This window comes from Myotis myotis, unplaced genomic scaffold (genome assembly GCF_014108235.1).
Source record: "Myotis myotis isolate mMyoMyo1 unplaced genomic scaffold, mMyoMyo1.p scaffold_m19_p_3, whole genome shotgun sequence".
Lineage (NCBI taxonomy): Eukaryota > Metazoa > Chordata > Mammalia > Chiroptera > Vespertilionidae > Myotis > Myotis myotis.
In genome coordinates, this window is record NW_023416335.1 from 147492853 (window position 1) to 147509540 (window position 16688).

Consider the following 16688-nt stretch of genomic DNA (forward strand, 5'->3'; position numbering starts at 1 on the left):
CAACTTCACCTTTTCCTGTTTACGTGTACTTTCTGTGCAACTGTCTGATTCACTCGTCCTCAAGGGCTGGGACTCTTGGCTCCACTCCAATTTTAAACCTTAAAAATATTGACTATGCTTGTGCTTAGGTGGAATGCAGGATTATAACTACATCTGGGCCCAGTGCTTTGAAATTACGTTGGAGCTGTCATGCTGTAAATATCCGCGCGAGGAGAAGCTTCCGTTCTTCTGGGATTCCAACAAAGCCTCGCTAATTGAATACATAAAACAGGTGCACCTAGGTTTGTACAATTTCCTGATTAGTTCCTGTTACAAAATATTACATCTAGCAGAGCCTCTGGGCTGAGAAAACGAAGCCCCTATTTGTGTTTTCTCAGTCCAGCCCCACTTTCGTACACAACTTAACGGTTTAAAATTCTCTGTGTGAGCGTCTGCAGCGTGTGAGAAATGCAGTGCCCGTAGGTTCATATAAGAAAAAGCATGGTGTATGCTGCTTTAATGTGGGGATGTGATATCGAGTCCTTCTCATTGTACATGTTGAGTGACCTGGAGAGCTGGGAAAGATCGGGAAAACGGGTTGTTACATCATCACCCAGTTAGAAAAGAGCCAAGTTTGCTTGTCACCCGCCAGGCCATGTCACAGACTCAGAGAACATCGGACATGCCGATGCACCCTTAGCTCTCACCCCTCCCACCCTTCACGCTGGCACCCTTCACGCTGGCACCGGGCATCCTCCAGCCCGTTTTTTGACAGCTCTCTGGCCTTGATCACAGATGGACAGACCGAATGTGGGGAGAGTGGTCATCCTCAAACGTCAGCAGTCGACTCACCGGGGGGTCTGTTAAAACACAGATTTCCGGGTCCCTCCCAGGGTGTGTGTGATTCCGTGGGTCCTGCATGGTTAGCATCTCCTCGGGGGATGCCGAGACTGCGGATCCAGAGAAACACCCGCTGGAGGTGGTGATGGAGTCACACACAGTTCACTGGAGCTCATTTGACAGCCCGTGTCTCTCTGGGCGGGGTAGGTGTGGAAGGCTCTTCATTGCCAGAGTTAAAGTTATTTTTCTCCATTCAGAACGGCTTAGGGGAAGAAATATCGAGAAATGACACAAAAGTTATGCTACCACATCAAGCCACAGTTGGGGGGGGGGGGTATGTTTGTGTTGAAGAGGCTTGTATTGTGTGCCTGCTGCATAATTGCATCATTCCTGTGACTTTGTAGATGCTTCCCACCTGCTACCAAGGAGGGAAAAGTAAGAAGCACAGAGGTACAGGACTGAGTACAAGGAGAATTAAGAGCTCTCCTTGACCACTAAGCCAAAGAATGGGTGCCCCCCCCTTTTCATACCTATTTTCCCATTCCCGTGCTCCCTGCCCAACACGAGTACACAGAGGTTACTGGTGACCTCCCAGGACTGTGTCTAACTGGCTGAGACTATGGGGTAGGTCGATTCCCTGTGGCAGATGCTACAAAATTTCATCTTTCTTTTTCACTAGCATATACCATTTATTTTCTTATTGTTAATCCTCCCCCGAGGATATTTCTTCCATTTGAATTTTAGAGACTGGGAGATGGGGGGGAGAGGAGAGAGAGAAAGAGAGAGAGAGAGAGAGACAGACAGACAGACAGACAGACAGACATTGATGTGAGCAAGACACATAGATTGGTTGCCTCCCATACATGCCCCCAACCGGGACCAGGGACCAAACCTGAGACTCTTCAATGCACAGGCCCACACTCTACCACTGAGCCACACTGGCCAGGGCATAACATTTATTAAGCTTATTATTGTGCCTTTCTCCTTTCTAATTGTCATCAAAGTTTGCTTGGGATGCTCTCTTGCTTAATATTCTAGTATTTATCCACTAGATTTTCCTCATGAGACACATACCGGCTTAACCTTTCTACTGTATTTCTGACTGTATCGGCCCTTTAGTGTGTACTCTGCCTATCTTTTCTAAAATGTCTCCTCACCAGCATCAACGGCAGAGGGTCACTGAACATGCACTGCGCTCCACGGAACTGCACCACTATTTTAGAAATTCGTTGTGGTTACTTACCAAGCACGGAGTTAAGGCAGCCCCTAGGAGCTCATTGTGCTGACATAGCATTGCCAGTGAGGGGCTTTGTAAACTGTTCGATAGCATGCAAACTATAGCATAGCTGTTGCCATTATTAATTTGGAAGGCGTGCAAGCCCCTTTACACGAGGTCTTATAAAGAATCTGTATCTGCCTGGCTGGCTCTATAATGAGAGATGCACAACTCACTTAAAAATGTATTCATCAGCACACCAACCCTGCCCCCTTGTGGTTTAACACAGAGGTGTCGTTTTTTTTGTTTGTTTGTTTGTTTTTCTAGCTTAACATGAAATCCTATTTCAAAACACTGATACAGTGTCGTTATTGTTACTTGATAGATAGAAAGAAAGGTTCTCTTCATACTGGTGCCCAATAGGCAGCCAAAGAATATCTTTGTTTGTGGGTGATGGGAGCAAACACCTCCTTCCTGGTATTGTTCTGGTTTAAGGAAATTGTTGGTATTTGTCAGTCGCACTTGCTGGTACAATTTCACCACTTGCTAAGGAAGATGCCTGAGATTTTGATCTGCCTGATGCCTCGGAGGGGCCTGGCCAAGAGGACAGGAAGGCCCACGCTGTTTTGTCGTCTGCCCGAGTAAAACCTTGAGCAAGGCACTTGTCCAAATGCAGTTCCAGTCGTTCTGGGCTCTCTCTTCTACCCCCTTGAGCTATCTATCTGTTAGGCCATATTGTTTTGATAATTATACCTTTCTTGGTACAGTTTGAAATCAGGAAGCATGATTCCTCCCCCTTTTTTTCTCAAGGCTTCTTTGTCTATTCAGGGTCTCCTGTGATCCCATATACATTTCAGGATTAGTTCTAGTTGAGAACGCCATTCGTATTTTAATAGGGATTGCAGACCTCAAAGCCAACATAGCAAAAGAGGGTGAGTCTGATTCTAGGGGCCTGGCATGCTTGTCCCCCTCTCTGGGGAGAAGCAAAGATGAGCGGGACACAATGTTACCTGTTGCTGTCCTCTCTCCCCAAAGCAGACCTGAACCCTGAGGTTTGGGGGATGGCCCGCAGCACCCAGAAACCTAAGCAACCTGTCCTAAGAGAACCTGGTACATGCTGAGTTCCGGGAGCCTGTGGGTCACAGGTAGCTGTCAATCTGTCACCCGATGCAGAGTAGGTGGCAACTGGTCATCCGGGGGAACAGGGAGTGGACACGCCGTCTCCGAGTCCCACCCATTGTGCCCGGCAGATGCAGTTCCAGTTCTTGCCAGACACAGGCTTCTCATTCACGAAGCTGATACACTTCCAAGGGAAGGGGAGCTTTACGTTTCTCTACCTCGTTTTCAGGAGGGCCCACAAAATTTAAGTCTCAAATTTTATTCTCCTTTGTTTATTATCTGAGCTTTTTCCAGAATTTTACTTTTTTGTTCCCCTGATGTAATAGTACTGGCTCTCTGCATCTCTTTGGAGCTACTGGTCTTTTTCCAATATTTCAGTTTCAACATATAAAAATAAATTGTGTCTTCTGGTAAAACAATTACTACCCTCTAAAGGAAAGGTTTGATGGTGCCTGGACAGAATATTGTAAAGACATGTAAGGTATGAAGACAGCTTTTATTTGGCTGATGTATGGGTTTCCCTCCAATAGAAACTCCATATTTAAGCATGGTCTGTGTTTGTTCAGCAACAGTGACATTCAAATACCCCAGCCTTCCCTAGCTTGAAGAACTGTCTCTAGGTTTGGAATGTGAAATATAGGATTTAAAATGAGAAGAGTTTAAAATGTAAATGGCCTTTTATTAACTAACCATAGTTCTGAAAAAAATTTTTAAATATATTTTATTGATTTTTTACAGAGAGGAAAGGAGAGGGATAGAGAGTTAGAAACATCGATGAGAGAGAAACATCCATCAGCTGCCTCCTGCACACTCCCCACTGGGTATGTGCCCGCCACCAAGGTACATGCCCTTGACCAGAATCGAACCTGGGACCCTTGAGTCCGCAAGCCAACGCTCTATCCACTGAGCCAAACCGGTTAGGGCCATAGTTCTGAAATTTTGAGGTAAGGGGTATGGTGTTGGTTCGGTGTGGGCTCCGGAGACCAGCATGGACTCACAGCTAGGCTATGCCACGTAGTTGGTTATGTGAGTTTGAGAAGGTTGTTGAATAATCCAATACCTTAGTTTCCTCACCGTGTAAAGCTGTGGCAATAACATTGCCTATCTCATACAGTTGTGTGAGGATTCAATGAGAAAATGCACATTAAGCACTAGGCATAGAACCTGAAATATACTAACTGATCAATAAATATTCAGTTATTAGTAATGATAGGACTCCATCAATCGATTCCATGCCCCAAGTAACCCTGTGATTATAATTTTGTTACCCACGTAGTTTGCCTTACGGCAAGACACTATTGAATCCCTTGCATAGATAATTACCCTGTTGTAAAGTAATACATTAGTGTTGTTGAGTTTTGTTTAGGATTTTATGGAATCTACCTGTGGCAAAGTCACAGTGCAGTTTGGTGACTGAGAAAACACCTTGAAAATGACAGGAATGGATTTAGGATTTTATGCTTTCTAATTTTGATATAACATACTTAACCTGTAAATCAGATTGGTAGCTTGATTGTATTTTAATTACATTAAACATAAGTGTACCAGATTCTGGATCAAGGTGGTGATGTAGGAGGATCCTAAACTCGCCTCCGCCCACAGACACCAAATCTGCAGCTACAAATGAAACAGATCCCTCTGAAAGAAACTCAAAAACTACCTGACAGACTCCTACATATTGGATGAATGAGAAGAAGAAAAACACACATTGAAACTATTGGAGAGGCTGAGACACAATCTTGCCATAAACCTTATTCCAAGCACAGCACCCACAATCAGGAAGGAACTCACAACTTTGTTCCCTGAGGTGTGAAAGGTTTGAACCCCACATCTGGCACCCCATCTTTTAAGAACTGCACTAGAGAGATGAGCCCCCAAAACATCTAACTTTGAAAGGTGAGGGTCTTGCATCCATGAGACCCACAAGGATATAGAAAACTAAGAAACAGTTCTTAGAGGGCTCATAAGACTCACCTGGCTATCCACCCGCAGAGACAGCCAACTGAGAAATGCCCAGTCTCTCTTTGAAAGAAGCCTGTTTGCTTGTCTTAAAGCTTCAACCCAAGGGGCAGGCCTCTAATTTAACCCACATCTAGGTACCTACTGAAATATTCTCCATAGATGGAGACTGGCAGGTATCATCATTTCACCTCCCTCCTAGTTACCAGTATCTCCACACCCTCTCCTTCCCCCACAAAAAAATGTGACTAAAATATTGGCAGAGGATCTGAATAGAGATTTTTCCAAAGAAGAATAATAGCCAACAGGTACATGAAAAGGTGCACAACATCAATAATCATCAGAGAAAAGCAAATCAGAATCACGGTGAAGTGTACTGCTTCCCACCTGTTAGAATGGCTATTACCAAAAAGACCCAAAATGACAAGTGTTGGCGAGGATGTGGAGAAAAAGGAACCCTTTTACACCGTTTGTGGGAATGTAAACTGGTACAGTCTCTGTGTAAAAACAGCATGGGGGTTCCTCAAAAAGTTAGCATAGAATTACTGTATGATCTGGCGATTCTACTTCAGGGGGAAACACTAACTCGAAGAGATCTCTGCACCCCCATGTTCACTGCGGCTTTACTTACAATAGCCAAGACATAGAAGCAACCTAAGTGTCCATCAACGGATGAATAAAGAAAATGTGGTATATATTTACTATGGAATATTATCCAGCCATAGAAAAAGGGTGAAATCTTGCAACATGGATTGACCTTGAAGGTGTGATGCTAAGTGAAATAAGTCAGACAGAGAGATACCGAGAACACCTTGGTAGCTGCCAGAGGCAGAGGGTGGGAGAAATGTGTGGTCAAAAGGTATAGACTTCCAGTTCAAAAATAAATTAAGTCCTGGAGATGTAATGTGCAGTGTGGTGAATATAGTTAAGAATACTGTATTGTAATTTGAAATTTGCTAAGAGAGTAAATCTTAAAAGTTCTCATCATAAGGAAAAAATTGTAACTGTTAACTAGACATATTGTGGTGATCATTTCATAATATATACATATGTCAAATCGTTATGTTGCATACCTGAAACTAATATGTTATATGTCTATTATATCTCTCTTTTTTTAAGTTTTTCTTCTCAAACATTTTATTAACTCAAAACAGCTCATAAATATTGGACATATTTTACTTAATTACAAGAAATATTTTTCATATGCCATAATACATAGTATTAACATTTAATTCTCTTTTTGCCTTACAGGTATAAAGGGTCAAGTTTTTGATCAAAAGGGAAATCCATTACCCAATGTAATTGTAGAAGTCCAAGACAGAAAACATATCTGCCCCTATAAAACCAACAAATTTGGAGAGTATTACCTCCTTCTCTTGCCTGGGTCATATACGTTAAATGTAAGTACACAGTTCTAGTTTTTGGTATTAAAATACTATAAAATTCACAATACTTACTTACTCACCTAGAAGGAATATAAAATATGTCTGGCAAGTCCAAAAGTAGTACATGAGGACAAAGGAAAAAACAACATCAGACTTGCCTGTGGCCGGGACTAAGAGAAGTGAGCATGATAGGAACAAACCAAAAAAAAAACCAACTTGTTTTTTTCCCAACTGGCAGTTAATATTTTTAATAACGGCTAAATCCTATTTCTTGTGATACTTTTTATGATAAAAAAAGAAAGAAAAACCTCATACATTGTGTACTCTAAACAATGTAGCTAGAGTACTTGCAAGCTTTATGAAATACCATTTTAATGCCCATTTCATGAGACATCATTTCTGCTATTAAAAAATAGATTTGGCCCGGCCAGTGTTGCTCAATGGTTGAGCGTTGACCCATGAACCAGGAGGTCGGTTGATTCCCCAACAGGGCACATGACTGGGTTGTGGGCTCCATCCCCAGCAGGCGGTATGTAGGAAGCAGCCAGTCAATAATTCTCTCTCATCATTGATCTCTCTCTCTCTCTCTCTCTCTCTCTCTCTCTCTCTCTCTCTGAAAATATACTTTAAAAAATATATTTGGACACAATTTCCTTAGGATTCATTATAAGTAAAATTTGATGCACAAAATTTAGCACTATATTAAGCGATAGACATATTTTGCAGACCTTTCAAAAGCAAATGATAAGTTTTCCAACCAATGAATTTAGCACTATATTAAGTGATAGACATATTTTGCAGACCTTTCAAAAGCAAATGATAAGTTTTCCAACCAATGCAAGTAAAAGCTCAGGTTTTAATTTTAATTTAAGATGCATGTTTCTGAGTCATTTCTTCCTAGTAGGAAGCATGCACTGGCTTGAGCCCAGGTAAGCTTATGTAAATGAACTAAATGAATAAGTGTCTGATTTAGTTGTCCAGATTGTGTCTCTTATTCTTTGATAATATGACTTTCCTCTAAGAAATTCAAAATTCTCCACTTTGCTTAGTGGGTCTAATGTCAAGTGTAGCAGTTGTTCTAAGCAGAGCTACTCCTAGGAGAAGGTAGTCTGGTCTGTAGGAAAAACTGGCTTTGCATTTCATTATTTCATCTGCAGGACATAATAAAGGCATGGCTTTCAGTTTATAAAACTATAGAATTCAGAGCCTCCCTGCTCCACAGGTTATTCCTACAGTTTCCAGCAGCGGAGCTCATCAATTGCTAATCCTTTTAAGAATTCTCCTTCTACTGAGTGGCTAGAGCTGGAAACCTCAACTCACTACATGAGTTGTGAGTTGTATAAAAAAGGCTCTTTATTTTCCTGTCATGTGCTGTGACATTTCCATTCTATGGGGCGAGTGGGTTTCCTTGTAGTGAATCTAAATTACTTTTATATAATCCCATAAGTAAGCCACACCTTTATAGAATAGTTATGAATAGTTCATTTCCAACTAGACCAACACAGTACATGCTGGCTTTACCTACTAGTTATAGGACAAGATTGCAAGGCTAGACTTTGGAAATGGAAATGAATGGCTAAAATACATACTAATTAATGGTTATGTAAATGTTCCATTCTTCTCTCTCTTCACCATATATATTAAAAGCATCTCTCAGTGGACATGATCTATAATTAGTTTAGCATTTGTTCTTTTTTTTCCTGATCATTTCCCCCAACAACAACAAAAAGTCTAGCTAAAGATTCAGACACATATGAACAAAACCAGGTAAAATTAAAGCTTTATAAGGAAACAGTAAATTTGTACACTTAGATCAGCTGCAAGGAAATGGAATTAATTAAGAAAATAATCCCACTTACAAAGGATCTTGATACCCAATCAGGATATTAAGTACAGACTTGGGACAAGAGAAACAGCTCTTTACCTTTAATCTCCGTGAAAATGATGGGGCAGGATCAGTCCACCACTTCCTCCTGCTGACTTACACCTCGTGATGAAGGACCTGTCTGTATTCCACTTTGTAATTCTTGGCAACAGCATTAACAACTATGGTCCATATCAACAGACATTGGGTAACTCTTTCAATGAGCAGAACTGAAGTGGTTACTAGCCTGGGGGGCCTGGCAGGTTGTTCTATGTGTTTCATAAAGGCAGCATTTGAGTGGTGGATATTAGTGTTTGCACCACAAAACATCTGAAATCATTCAAATAATTGTTTCTTGTTTCTTCTCAGGTTACAGTCCCTGGACAAGAGCCATACCTCAAAAAGGTGATTATCCCAAAAAAATCCCAGGACTTCAGTGCTCTTAAAAAGGATATTGTATTTCCACTCAGAGGGCAATTGGATTCTATCCTAGTATCAAATCCTTCATGTCCTATGATTCCTCTATACAGTATTTTGCCAAGCCACTCAGCCGCAACAAAGCCTAGTCTGTTCTTACTCTTAGTGACTCTTTTTCACATATTGTTCAAATAAAGCAAAATGTGAAACTCAACCCCATCACCACCTGGAATCAGGGATTACTCATGCCAGGTTACTGCAAATCTAACTCCCTCTGTGAGACAACTGGCCAAACGCCACTGTCCTTCCCTAAGAAGACAAATGGTTACATCCTGTAACGAGAAATGTGTGGTGATAACGAAAGGAATGATTTCGTTTTGATGATGAATAGAAGACACCCACCTATCAAGTACTGCCCACTTACACTTCATTTTAAAGTCATCTTAGAAATTTGTAAGAAGTTAAACTTGAGGAGCAAAAATGAAGCTCCTGCAAGAAGACGACGAAAAAAAAGAAGCTAATTCTGGATACAAGAAGATAATTCTGAATATAAGCAATGAACATGAACATTTATTGATCACCTATCATATACAAGACCTTGCTATGAGTGCTATATATGAAGAGATAGTGCCATATATCATTAGTTCTCAGGACAGGGAAAAATGATAACAAGACTGGGAATATTTAGCTTTGCAAATGTTCTAAGGAAATATGAGAGAAAATAGGCAGCCATGTCTCAGTGGCCCCAGAAAATATGGGCCTAATAGCATAACAAGGTGTTGCCTACAGAGTCCCAAAAATATGGGTCATTTAAGTGTCCCTGCCATTCTGCACCTGGATGCCACAGTCCTATCATGCTGATGACCGCCAAATGTGTAATTCTAGCCTCTTGCCTGAGCTTCAGACTCACATCCAACTGCCCACTGGATATATATCCACCTGGATGTGACCCAGAGGTACCTCAAACTCATGCAAAAATGGAACATACTTTTCTCCCTAGAGCTGCTCTTCCTCCTGTATCCTGTCTCAATTCCTGGTACCACCAAACCTGGGAGTTCTCCTTGATACTTCTTTCTCCTCTGTCATCCCATATATTCCATCAATCACTAAAGACTATAATTATCGATTCTACCCTCCCTCCAGGACTACTAACACTGCCAAGTTCCGGCCGTCACAGCTCACCTGCACCACTGCAACAGCTGTACCGTCACTTGCTCCCAGCTTCCTCCTCTTCAGATCCATCCTCCGCATGGCACTGGGGAAGGGGGTCTCTTTGAAACAAAAGTCAACAACCTACTGACACCTAATGTCCTGCTGTGTCCTGGTGCCTGGAATGCCATTCTGACCCACTTTTTCTTTCTTCCTCCCTCTTTTACAACTCGGTTTAGGCATCGACTCTTCCAGGAAGCCTTTGCTGGCCATCATTCCATTCCTTTCCATCTCACCTCCTCCCAGTCAATCTGGGAACCCTCCTCTTTGCTCCCCAAATAGAACAGGTTACCTCTACTATTGGATTTACAACACTGTGTTATAATCTTATACTTCCAGGTACGAGTTTTCTCTAGTAGAGTGAGCTCTTTGGGACCGAGGGGCTAATTTGTTTGAAAAATGCATTTTTACATCCTCAGAGAACATAGTAGAAATTGAATGAATGAACAAAGGGTTCCAGCAATCTGCTACTCCCAGTCTCGCCCAGAAACTGTATAGGGCTTTGAGTTAAACTAGATCCCATGCTTTGGCAATTTCTGGTTCCTAGTAATGCTGACAGAAGAGTGTTTTCATGTATGTATCAAGAAATAAATTCAAATACGGTGCTTTTACTGGACTTTGCATTTATCCTAAGCTTCATAGTAAAGGTATGTTACCTATTAACTCTAAGGCTACCTTTTTTATTATTGGAAAACAAAATTTTTATCATTAGTACTCAATATGAAGCATTTATTCTCCACTATAATGACAGTTAACCTAACTTAAAACATTATATAAGGGGAAGTAGCAAACAGAAAATGAAACTATACTTGGCTTGGAACATGGTGAATGCTTGAGAACCATACATGAATGGGAGATACATGGGCATTTAGGACCTATTCTTGTGCCAAGCTTATTCTGTCTATACAAAATCATACATGTTTAATATAAACAAAATTTATAATCTTTTACTCACTTCTTTGAAATCTGGCAATAACCTAAATATCTTGATCATTTTTATTTAAATAAACTATAACTTATTATACTTGAAAGCATATGTTAATATATTACAGAAAATGATTTGGTATATTACATATAAAAGTATATGCAATTTGGCTTGATTTGCCATTAAGCCCTAAAGAATTTTTCAAGCTGGCATTCTGAGTTCTAACTTTTCCTTTCCCAAGACAGCAAATTTTTTGCCTTTTTAATCTTATTTTTTACTCTTTTATTGTTAATTTTTAAATTAAATTTATTAGGGTAACATTGATTAACAAAATTATGGTAGCAATTTTTGAAGAAACATGAACCAAAATCTGAATTGGTTCATGAGCCATAATGTTAAGGAAATGTTTTTAAAATCAGAAATTTTATCAGAATCAAAATTACTTAGAGATGAGCAAAACAATTAAAATAATCTCCAAGCCAAATGCACGCCAAACCTGAACTTAATTCTGAGCAGGTTTGGGGTACATATTTTCAGCAATGCCCTACAGTTTGCAGCAAGAGTTAGTAAGTACAGCTACACCCCCCACTAATCCATGAAGTGTCCAAGAGGAGAAACAACTATGGAATTCCGACCAGATCCCCACATCTCCCTGCAGAACAGCTTCCCTACACCCTCCTACACTCCTCAGGTTCTAACTTCAGATATAACTCCTTTCATGGAGAAACCGATATGGTAAAGGTTTTCAAGATAGAAGAAAAGATAGCAGGTGGCAGTAAAATGATACTTAGGTGGGAGCCCTGGGTGCAAGCCCACCCCGCTCTCAGTTTCCTTACCTGTAAAACGGAGGCCTCTGCCTGCCTGATGCTGTGACTGTCGGAAGTGGCAGTGTGAGAGCCGCACTGGTGCTGTCTTTGGTGCTTGCCCTGGTGGAGGAAGGATAATTAACACGCAAGTGGTCAATATTTTGAAGGCTGTGTAACTTATCCAGGACCAAGTCTTTTGCATCAGATACAAACAGAATTGGTCTGAAAACAAATGAAACATCGGTTAGCTAGAATGATCATTTAATTACACTTAAGGAAACTTGCATGAAGTAACTGTTTTTCTGATGTAGGTACTCGAATTATGTAAACATGAGAGAATCTTTAAAGAAATGTTGCTAAATCCCTGCAGGTAAGTATCAGTGTTAATTTTGGTGCCTCATTTACCACATTCATTCAGACTTGAGTGGTTGGATGTACTTGATGTTTTGTTCCAGAAGCAATTTTGCGTGTTGTACCTGTAGAAAGTAAAAATATCTGGCACTTGATTGGAAATAGCGTTTCCTTGGAAATCCGGAAAAAATGAGCCTAGCATATTGTCTCACGGCAACAGGATAAGTTGCTCCCTGAGAAGTTTGATTCTTATTGTACACAGTGAAAACACAGTTAATGCTTATTTTATGACAGATCCCTTATACCTTCCTCATGACTTTAGATTGGGAGAGAGGGAGAAAATGGTTAAAGAGAAACAAAAAAGTTAATAACACCTAAAAGAGAAGTTTGGGGAAAGTCTAACTTTATTATATACTTTATGTCACCAACAAGCAGGTATTGTACTGTATTACTTACAAACTTTTATTATGCTTTAGCATATTAACTATTCCACAGTCTTTTATAGATATCTCTAAATGATTTTTGAAGTGACTTTCTAATTAAGAACTTTAAGTGTACAAATTAAGAATGTAAACTTTTATTGGGTATTGGCCATGACTACCTCTGAACTCAGTAAATCTAAAATGTATCTTATTCTCAATAAATTAATATTCATGTAAACCATGGATGCTGTTTCTTTCCATTACATTACTTTGAAAACAAATACTTACACAAGTGTAACAAAGTCCACATACTAGAGAACTGATTACCACTGAATAAAGACTGGTAAAGACCAGATTTAATGACCCTTTATGAAGCAATACTATAACTCTTCAAAGCCCAGGTAGTTCTTTCATAACTTTATGATATACTAGAAGCCTAGTGCATGAAATTCGTGCACAGGTAGGGTCCCTAGGACTGGTCGGCGATCAAGGCCGATCTGTGGGGCAACCAGTTGGGTGATTGGGGGGGGCCCCCTACTGGCACCTGCCTTGGCCAGCCTGGCACCACCCGCTCACCGGCCCCGCCCACTGCCGCCACTGCTCACCTCCCTCTGTGGTGCAAACGGGATGGGGTGGGGGGAACCTGCTGGCACTCGCCTTGGCTGGTGTGGGGCCTGCGGGCTGGGGGCAGCTCCTGCATTGAGCATCTGCCCCCTGGTGGTCAGTGTACATCATAGTGACCAGTTGTGCTGCCATTCGGTTGATTTGCATATTAGGCTTTTATTATATAGGACTAGAGGCCCGGTGCACAAAAATTTGTGCACTCGGGGGGGGGGGGGCCCTCAGCCCGGCCTGTGCCCTCTCGCAGTCTGGGACCCCTCAGGAGATAACGACCTGCTGGCTTAGGCCTGCTCCCAGGTGGCAGAGGGCAGGCCCAATCCCTAGGTGCAGCCCCTGGTCGGGCTCAGAGCAGGGTCGATTGGGGAGTTGGGGCGCTGCCCCCTGTCATACACAGAGCAGGGCGATTGGGAGGTTGTGATCCCACCCTCAGTCACGCTCAAGGTAGGGCCGATTGGGGGGTTGGGGCACCATCCCCTGTCACACTCAAGGCAGGGTCGATGGGGAGGTTGCGGCACCACCCCCTGTCATGCACAGAGCAGGGCCAATCGGGGTTGGGGCATTTCCCCCTGTCACTCACAGAGCAGGGCCCATCAGGGGGGTTGGGGCTCTGTACCCTGTCATGCACAGAGCAGGGCCGATCCGGGGGTTGGGGTGCCACCACTCTCACACTCAGGGCAGGGCCGATAGGGAGGTTATGGCTCTACCCCGTCACACACAGACCAGGGCCCGTGGTGGGGGAGGGGATTGGGGCGCCGCACCCTGTCACACACAGACCCGCAGGGCGATCAGGGGGTTTGGGCGCTGCCCCCTGTCACGCTGATCCCGGTGCCGGGAGGCCTCGCGGCTCCGCTGATCCCGGTGCTGGGAGGCATATTACCCTTTTACTATATAGGGTAGAGGCCTGGTGCATGGGTGGGTGCTGGCTGGTTTGCCCTGAAGGGTGTCCTGGATCAGGGTGGGGGTCCCCACTGGGGTGCCTGGCCAGCCTGGGTGAGGGGATGATGGCTGTTTGCAGCTGGTCACACATCCTTCAGGGTGGGGGTCCCCACTGGGGTGCCTGGCCAGCCTGGGTGAGGGGATGATGGGTGTTTGCAGCTGGTCACACACCCTTCAGGGTGGGGGTCCCCACTGGGGTGCCTGGCCAGTCTGGGTGAGGAGCTGAGGGCTGTTTTCAGGCTGGGGGTGACTGAAGCTCCCAACCGCTCCTTTTTTTTTTTTTTTATTCTGGGCCAGCTTTAGCTTTGAGGCTTGGCTGCAGCTCTTAGGCCTCTGCTGCTGAAAGTAGGTTTCTGGCCTTTGCTTACAATGTTGCAATCCTGCTAGCTGAAGCCCAGCAGGTTTCTGGGGTTTTGTTTAGCTTCTATGTTTGTTACATAGTTGCTTGCAGCTCAGAGGCCTGAAGTGGCAGGCGGGGAACGTTGGAGTCCTCTGCCACTGAAGCAAGCAAGCCTCATGTTAGTTTCAAGCTGCCTGGCTGCCGGCCGCCATCTTGGCTGACAGTTAATTTGCATATTGCCCTGATTAGCCAATGGGAAGGGTAGCGGATGTACGGCTAATTATCATGTTTCTCTTTTATTAGATAGGATACTCATCCTAATGTTATATTCCAAATTAATTTGTACCATAGGGTAGGTAATGAAAAGTGTGCCTTCTGGTAAAAACAAAACAAAAAAACTGCAAAATTCACATGAATGTAGTTAAAAGGTCTGAGAAATCATACAACAAAGAAACAGGATTTCCCAAACACACGTAGCCACGGAACCATTCATACATAAATTAGCCCAGTACCATCACTTTGAACTTACTTTCCTAGATTTCCAAACACACTTCGGGAAATGCTGATATAGAAAGAAGTCTTTACTCCTAATTGCTAAATAAATAAATAAATGTCCTAAATAATAAAGTACTTTTGAAACACAGAGAATACTTATAACTTGCCTCCTACAGGAATTGGAAAATAGCCCTTACCCTATGTCCATGCAACCAGATACAAATTTCTAGTCACAGAGAAATTGGGCTTGAGTATGTCTGCCCTCAGAAACATGCTAAAAAAAGTTAAGTTTAAATGAGAAAAGGCCAGTAGGAAACAGGTAATTTACAGGTACCAATTTTTAAAAGTGATAACTCTTTCAACTTAGAAAATAAATTGGGAACAGTTTTCTTATTTCCAAAAGAGAATTCATTTGCAGAAATTTTCTGGTATATTTTAGATAGACTTTGATGTTTAAATTTGCAACTCAGGCATCCATTACTTCCTATCCCGACTCCACCCCCAAAAACAAGGCACAATCTTTTTCAAAATGTTTCACGACCATGTTTTTATTTATTTTTAATGTATTGTTGAAAGTATTACAGATGTCCTCCTATTTCTCCTCCACTCCACCCCCACCCCCAGGCTTTCACCACACTGTTGTCTGTGTCCATGGGCTATGCATATAAGCATATAAATTCTTTGGTTAATCTCTCCCTCACCCACCCCCACCTTCCCTCCGACTCATCAATCTGTTCCATGCTTTTATGTCTCTGGATCTACTTTGTTCATCACTTTATTTTGTTCATTAGATTCTACATATGAGTGAGATCATGTGATACTTGTCTTTCTCTTGGCTTAGTCCACTTAGCATAATCATCTCCAGGTCCCTTTACAGTCCAGTGGTTCTCAACCTGTGGGTCGCGACCCCTTTGGCGGTCGAACGACCCTTTCACAGGGGTCACCTAAGTATAAACAAGTGATTAGTCCATTTTTTAAAAACTTCTATTTACTAGTTTTATAATGAAAAGCAACTGATTTAAAGAATGGAACCCCAAATTTTAGAAGCACCAGTTTACACAATCACTACACTTTCTTACATATTCACTAAAGATTTCCAGACTTTATACTAGTGATTAAGTTAAATCAAAGTTAGTAAATTTTCTAATTGATCAAAGATCTCTCAATGCCAAAGCATAGTATTTTTACGTATAGTGAGTGTCTCATGAAACTCTGAAGGATAAACAGTGAAGGATTTCAGGACTGAAATGTGAAGGTTGCTTTACCTGGGAACAGAATTCTCATCATTTCTTTTCTTTCTAGCTCAGCAATCTCTCTCCTGGAGTAGACTGCCACAGTCAGGTCTACTCTGAATGCCTTCAGAGAACCCAGTGTGGTGCTTCCACCTTGTGGTTTAAAACATGCGTAACTACGGACCTAAATAGATACTTTTCGAAAGAAGACAGAAGGCCAAGAGACATATGAAAACATGTTCAAAGTCACTAATCATCCGAGAGATGCAAATCAAAACAACAATGTGGTACCATCTCACACCTGTCAGACTGGCTATCATCAACAAATCAACAAACGACAAGTGCTGGAGAGGATGTGGAGAAAAAGGAACCCTTGTGCACTGCTGGTGGGAATGCAGACTGGTGCAGCCACTGTGGAGAACAGTATGGAGCTTCCTCAAAAAACTGAAAATGGAACTCCCATTTGACCCAGTGACCCCACTTCTAGGAATATATCCCAAGAAACTAGAAACACCAATCAGAAAGGATATATGCACCCATATGTTCATAGCAGCACAATTCACCATAGCTAA

The 16688-nt window shown here is 42.2% G+C and overlaps 1 protein-coding gene and 1 long non-coding RNA gene across 3 annotated transcripts in view; one reads left to right on the plus strand and one right to left on the minus strand.

Moving 5' to 3' along the window:
* Positions 1 to 12225, plus strand: part of CPM (carboxypeptidase M) — a 71991-nt gene extending 59766 nt beyond the window's left edge. For both annotated transcript variants that reach the window (XM_036298051.1, XM_036298050.1), the window contains exons 7-9: positions 129 to 281; positions 6365 to 6513; positions 8732 to 12225. In XM_036298051.1, coding sequence (XP_036153944.1) covers positions 129 to 281; positions 6365 to 6513; positions 8732 to 8974 — 545 coding nt within the window. In that variant the 3' untranslated portion in view covers positions 8975 to 12225. The remainder of the gene's footprint in view (positions 1 to 128; positions 282 to 6364; positions 6514 to 8731) is intronic.
* Positions 277 to 8738, minus strand: LOC118650131. Its single transcript, XR_004965877.1, has 3 exons — positions 8423 to 8738; positions 6579 to 6600; positions 277 to 1081 (listed from the first exon to the last, which is right to left on the minus strand). It is a non-coding gene; the product is annotated as an uncharacterized LOC118650131 (long non-coding RNA).
* Positions 12226 to 16688: the final 4463 nt, after the last annotated feature.